The sequence below is a fragment of the Thermobia domestica genome, chromosome 7 (assembly GCF_964235325.1).
Source record: "Thermobia domestica chromosome 7, izTheDome1.hap1.1, whole genome shotgun sequence".
Lineage (NCBI taxonomy): Eukaryota > Metazoa > Arthropoda > Insecta > Zygentoma > Lepismatidae > Thermobia > Thermobia domestica.
In genome coordinates, this window is record NC_137460.1 from 259475730 (window position 1) to 259482961 (window position 7232).

Below are 7232 nucleotides of genomic sequence, written 5' to 3' on the forward strand. Positions count from 1 at the left end.
AGAAACCTTATTGTGATGATTACAAAATTCCCACATCGCCACGTTCATAAATATACTTGGACCTCACCAGACGGAAAAACACATAATCAAATCGATTATGTTTTAGTAGACAGAAGAAAACGGTCTAGCACAACTGATGTTCGGTCGTTCAGAGGAGTTGATTATGATAATAAGAGAGAGGCTATCGCTGAATAAAAGAAATTTCAATATCTGAAAACGGGGCGGTTTAATTTAAAGAAATTATAGGAGAGTCAGGTGAGAGAGGAGCCAGATTGAAGTGTCGAATAGATTCTCGGTTTTAGAAGGTCCGGAGTGCACTAGTGTTCAGGATACTTGGTTGAAATTAGGAAAACATTAAGATTTCAGAGAAATATTGGGACAGGCAAAAATACGTAGGAACAAAGCATGGTTCAACCAGGAATGCACTAAAGTAGCAGAGAAGAGAAAACAGAAGAAACAGCGTTGGCTACAAAATCCGAACGAAATAACTACATAAAATTTCACTGTCATCTGGTGGATAACTTCCAAAACTTTTAGAACAAAGAAACGCGATTTTTGAAAGCTAAAATTAACTTGAAGATAATAGCAAAAAATAAAAACATTCCGGACATGTATAAAGGCATCAACGGACTTTTAAAAGGCTATCAATTTCGTGCATATATATTAAAGAAAGCTAAAGGCACAGTTCTCACTGATCAGGATAGCATCTCAAATAGATGGAAAGATTTCTTTGACGATTTGCTTAACACATAATCGTGGAGAAAGTGAAATGAATGTGCGTGGAGAAAGTGAAATGCATACAGCATAACCGTATACTCCAGAACCTAACCAGACAGAAATAGAAATCACTATTAAAAAATTAAAGAAACATACATTTCCGGGTGTAGACGAAATTCTGGTTGACTTAATTTTAGCTGGAGGGGTGAATTGTAGATCAAGATACACAAACTCATTCTCCTTATCTGGAACAAGGAGGAATTACCACAAGAGTGAAAAGAATTAATTATTGTTCCAGTTCAGAAGAAAAGCAACAACACTGATTTAATAATTATTGAGGCATTTTTCTTCTGTCAACATCTAATAAATTTTCTTAAACATTCTATTAGCAAGATTGACTCCATACGCAGATGAAATTATTGAAGATTATCAGAGCGGATGTAGGTAAAATCGATCAACTACCGACCACATACTTACTATTCAACAAATACTTAAAAAGAAATGGGAATACAATATTCTGGCACATCAATTATTGACTTTAGACTAGGTTAGGAGTGAAACATTGTACAACACGCTTACAGAATTTGCAATACCGAAAACGGTAGATTAATTAAGGCATGTTTAAATGAATCCCAAAGTAAGGTTCGAGTAGAGAAATTCTTGTTCACGAGCTTTCACGCTGAGAATGGCCTGAAAGAAGGAGATGCGTTGTCGCCATTATTATTTAACTTTGTTCTGGGGAACACTATAAGGAAAATCAAAGACATTAATCAGGTCCTAGAGCTGAATTGTATTTACCAGGTTATGGCGTATGCTTATGATGTAAATTTAATAAGGGATGATAGAACAATATAAAGGAATGCAGAAATCTCACTTAACGCTTGCAGAGATATGGACATAAAAGTAAATGCAGAGAAAACTAAATACATGGAAGTTTGTCGGGATCGTAATACTGCATTTTATGGATGCGTTAAAATACCAAATAATATTTTTTTTTTAGACAAAGTGGATACTTTGAAATATCTAGAATTATTATTAGCAGACCAAAACCATAATCACAAAAAAAAAAAAAAAAAAATGATGTCAAGTGAAAGCAGGGATTTCGTGATATTATTCAGTTAAAAATCTTTTGTTGTCGCGAATTCTGTTGAGGAATTTGTAGCTTAGAATATAAAACGATAATCATGCCTGTTGTGCTGTATGGTTGCGAAACATTGTCACTGACTCTGAGGGAAAATCTCAGACTGATAGTATTTGAAAACAAGATTCTTAAACCAATATTCGAACTCCAAGACGAACGGGAATGGGGAATAGCTGAAACTCCATAACGATGAACTGCATAATTTTATACTGTTTTCAAAAACATTGTTAGGGTCATCAAGCCTAAAAGGCTCAAACGGGCAGGTTATGTACCCAGAATGGAAGAAATTAGAAACGCTTTCAAAGTTCGAACTGGAAATCCAAATAGGAAAACGAAAATTAGGAAGACCGAGGCGCAGATGGGAGGACAATATTAAAATGGTTCTCGCAGATATTGAAATATAAAGTAGAAACTGGGTTCAGTAGGCTAAGGACGGAAATCAATGGATAGCTTTTGTAAATGAAGCACTGAACCTCCTGTGTCCATAGGCCATAGAGCTATATTAAGTTGTTGATATATTTAGTTTCTTTTTATTTGACAGAAAGGTTATTACAGGAACTAAAAAAGTTTTCTCTAGTAAAGGGAATTTCGATTTGAGGTTTAAACAAATTAACTATTTACGTTAATACTAAAACAAATTTGGTGGTGATTTTGATATAGAAAGGCATCTATACTTTCTTTCAAATATATATATATATATATATATATATATATATATATATATATATATATATATATATATATATATATATATATATATATATATTCCCGTTTGTATGGGCGCCCTTTTAGTAGATTTGTCCACCGCCCTGATTAGTATCCCAGCACGGCCCTGCATACATAGGTTATGTTCAACGGCGCCACCAGCAGTACTTCTTTTCTAACTGTTGATAAATATAATTCCTTCATGATTTGCATATAAATAAAGCAGTCGGACATATGTCATAAAAACTAGAGTGCGAAAAACAAACCAATCTGTTCTAAGTGACCACTAAAAACTCGAATATTATCTAACCGAGTCGGATCAGAGCGAAGCTGGTGATCCCGCAAGGTAGCGCGGGGTGCATCCGAAGAAAGTAGGCTCCTCAGCGGCAGTAGGAATACATGCAAGCAAAGACACTGAAAAGAAGTTTGTTTTTGTAGTGATATGAGTTCCGATAGCTCCTGTAATGATTTCGCACTAGTAATACAAACAATTAAAGAAATGATAACTCAATAGTGCAGTATACTTACTACTATATCTCGTACAAGTTCTGTACCAATTTCTTTGTGGATCATTTATGGTTTGATTCTCAAACATTCACCATGAAACCAGAAATAATTATAATAGTTTACGATCTGGTGAGTTTCCACGTAACAGTAACTGCTGTTCGAAGCAATTATGTTACCAACGCCTGAACAAAAGGGCAAGGACAGAAGAGTCCGAGAAAGGTCTGGCCAAAATGTCCTTGCGTGAAAAGGATCCGGGTCAAAAACACCTCACGTCCAAAGGTGCCAATCAAAAAGGCTCCGCATCAGACGAGATCTGGCGAAAAGCACCGTCAAACGGACCCACATCAGAAGAGTCTGCAATCGGTAGCGTCAGATTAAACTATCAATAGTGCTTTTAAGTATAATGCATACAATCTACACATATTTAGTTTTATATCACCTAAACAAACGGTGATCGTTCTGTGAACGATAAACTTAGACATCTTGCACCAAATGATAGTTGAAAACATATAATAGATTTGAAACAATTCGTGAAAGTATGTTTTTCCCACAGTTATGTCCCTTAGGCTAAAGAAAACGGATGAACAATGGAATTGAAAAATTATAAAAGCAAATTTTTAGTGATTTTCTATCAGGAATCGACCTAGGGACTATGTGCATCAAATGCGCACGCACTAGTCATAGGCCAGTGGAGAGGGTGAAACAGTTTTAGTTTAGCGCATACCATAAGATGGATAATTGATAACTTGTTATTTGTAATATAAGAGTAAGATATGGGAGAAAACGGAGACCCTGTACATTAACAAATATCAAGACATGGATTTTAAAATACTTTGTAACATTACAGTATTATAAGATACATTTTTGTGAACTTCTCATACATTAGAGAGCAACATTAATACGTGTCAGAGGCGGTCACTCAATGGAATGAAGGGAATGAGTCATTCCCCTGTGATATAGGAATAAAATAATATTATAAAGTACTGAAATAGTTTACTTAAACTTCAAATTATTTATGTTAAAACCTTTTTATTTTACTTATTTCTAAGTTTAAATACGCCAGAAGCTAACGTAGATAGTCATTCCAACGCGCAGCTCTTTTGATGCATTTTGCGGAGCGCGACCGAGTCGGAACGAGCCGGCCCTTGCCGTGCCGTGGTGTTGCGAGTGGGAATGCATTTTTGTAGGCATTCCGTAGAAACAATTGTGTGCGGGTGTAGTGCGATTTTTTTTTTTTTTTTCGTTTCGAACTGCAAATTGAAATAGCCTAAACTGTTTCGCGGAGTAAATATTTATTTTAATGAGTTAAAATTTGGATGTTCAGGATTATACTTGGTTTCTTCAAGAAAAACTTGGATTATTTCGCAGGTTTGTAAAGTGCATCTCTTTCCTAATACCTGTGGCGGCTATGCTAGGAAGGGAATGACTGTCCAGTTTGCATTCCATCAGCTTTAACCTATGGCAGCGTCGACACAAGCCAGTGAGGAGAGTGGGGTGGGGGAAATACAAGATTGTGCATGCGTGTTAGAAACTTTAAAAGGGCGGTCATTTAATTCCTTTAGTTTTCAAGATAACAAGGAAATAATTTCACAAGGACGATATACACCCGATCTGTCACATATACAAACAAAAACAAAACGCTGTATTCGTCATTTTAATAAGCAACAGTATGAAAAGACAGACTGGTTATTTGGTTGTAGGAAAACTTCAAAATTGTACTGCTGGCCTTGCCTGTTATTTTCAAACGAAAAAGATACTTGGAATCAGTCAGGGTTCGATGACATGAACAATTTATTGAAAGCCACGCAACGTCATCAGCAATCACAAAATCATATTCGATCGCAAATCTGTCTCACAACTTTTGGCTCAGTACGAATAGACTTTCAGCTAGACCAGCAACTTAAGCAAGAGACTATTAAGTATAACGAGCAAGTGAAAAATAATAGGAAAGTTGTACGACGAATGATTGATGTAGTTATAGGCCCTATTCTTGGCTTGTCAAGAACTTAATTACAGAGGCCACGTGGAAGATAAAGACTCGATTAACAGGGGAAACTATATTGAATTACTTCAGTTATTAAGAAAATATGATGAAGTTTTAGACAACCATTTTCAAACAGCTACAGTATTTTCGGGACTGTCAAAACATATACAAAATGACCTGATTCAAAGCGTTGCCACTGTCATAATAAATGAAATTAAAAAGGAAATAGCTGATTCATCTTTCATTTCTGTGATACTAGACGAAACGAGTGATATATCATCACATTCTCAACTCTCAACAGTTGTAAGGTACATTCTTCCCGATGGAGAAGTTGTTGAACGATTTCTGGGCTTTACAGATGTCAGCTCAAATCGCACTGCAAGCGCTTTAGCACAACACGTTTTCCAAACCCTCGAGAAGTATGATAGTGGTTCCAAACTAGTCACTCAGTGTTATGACGGTGCTGCAGTCATGTCTGGCGAAATTAATGGCCTTCAGAAGAAAGTTAGGGATAAATATCCTGATGCATTGTTTATTCATTGTTTAGCACACCGGCTTAATTTAGTACTCTCTCAGTCAGTGTCGGCTATCAAAGAATGTAAAATTTTTTTCATGACACTTAGTAGTTTTGCCTCTTTCATTTCAAATTCCACAAAACGGATGGCAGCTTTAGATTCAGAAGTTAAAAAGAGATTTCCTAAAGTATGTCCCACTAGATGGAATTACAATTCAAGGCTTATTGAAACAATAGTAGAGTACAGAAATGAGTTGACGAATCTGTCCTATACTATTTTAGATAATCCACAAGAATGGGATAAAGACACATATCATGAAGCCCGGGGATTTGATTCTGTGCTTTCTGACTTTGAGTTTAACTTCTTGCTACTAACGTTCAGCGAAATATTTTGTTTAACGGGCTCCCTCTACGACGTACTCCAGACCAAGTCACTTGATATAAATTACTATATTTAAAAAAATGAAGGAAACAGAGGAAATTCTGAAAGTCAAAAGAAATAATTTTGATTCAGTATGGAACAATTGTGTCGCAAATGTAGGCCCTCCCAGGAAAAGACGTTGCACAAATGACGGCAGTGATATGAAAACACATTATCGTCGTTTATATTGTGAAATATATGACGACATATGCAGCCAGATTGAGCTTAGATTCAGTAATTTAGGAAAATTGACATTTCTTCAGTTACTTGATGAAAAGAACATACAGAAACCATTCCCAGATGCAGAATTTTCTTCACTGAAAGAAAGTTATGGTCAATACTTCGATTTTGCCCGGCTCAGAAGCGAACTCTGCGTTGCATATTCTACAAATGAATATTTACCAATGGGTGTTCCAAAACTACTTATCTATTTTAAAAGGACTGGATTGTCATCGTCTGCTTTGAAGGAACTCTATAAACTTTGTAGCCTGATTGCCACAATACCAGTTACAAGTTCTACTGCTGAACGCTCTTTTTCTGCACTTAGACGAATTCACACATTCTGCAGAAACACTCAAGATCAAGAGAGACTGTCTGATCTATCCTTGATATCTATTGAAAAAAAGTTGGTGAAATTGCAACAAGCTGAAAGTGATGATGAGTTTTATAATCGAGTGATTGAAGAGTTTGACAAAAAAGGGAGGAGAATAGATTTAAAATTTAAGTAAGGTAGTAGATTTTATAATAGGGTGATTCAAGAGTTTTTCAAGAAAGAAATAATATACCTAAACTTTAAGTTACATGGTGAATTTTATGATCGGGTAATTGAACAATTTGACAAGAGAGGAAGAAAAATAAACTTAACATTTAAGTGAAGTGTTAAACAGTGGTGACTTTTTTTTTTTTTAGCGGATGATTGGAGAATTTGACAGGAAAGGAAGACGAATAGACTTAAAATTTAGGTGACATGGTGAATTTTATAATCGAGTAATTAACGAAGAATTTGTCAGGAAACGATGGAAAAATTTAAGTGACACAAGTGAGTAATATTATAAAATATTTCAGTTGCTTGTAGTATTAGGTACCATAACAATTACTTCCCTCATTCCATAAGTCACCGACCGCCACTGATACGTGTATTAAACTGTAAAAAGTTGCATGCTTCACCGCCATCCATACCTTTACGGATCCACACTTATCATTGAATCATGTTCAAAATGTTAATCTATTGAAGATACTAAAA

The 7232-nt window shown here is 35.5% G+C and overlaps 1 protein-coding gene across 1 annotated transcript; it reads left to right on the forward strand.

The window, feature by feature from the left end:
* The first annotated feature begins 3300 nt into the window (after positions 1 to 3300).
* On the forward strand, positions 3301 to 6026 carry LOC145689690 (zinc finger MYM-type protein 1-like). The gene is made up of 2 exons (XM_081763887.1): positions 3301 to 3438; positions 5052 to 6026. Exons 1-2 carry the CDS (start codon positions 3301 to 3303, stop codon positions 6024 to 6026), a joined length of 1113 nt encoding a protein of 370 aa, XP_081620013.1.
* Positions 6027 to 7232: the final 1206 nt, after the last annotated feature.

Bases quoted from the DNA above. Each gene is read 5' to 3' on its own strand.
- LOC145689690 (XM_081763887.1), top strand. From the start codon at position 3,301: ATGTCCTTGCGTGAAAAGGATCCGGGTCAAAAACACCTCACGTCCAAA. The intron at 3,439-5,051 runs GTCAGATTAAAC...ATGTAGTTATAG, and splicing joins AAGAGTCTGCAATCGGTAGC to GCCCTATTCTTGGCTTGTCA.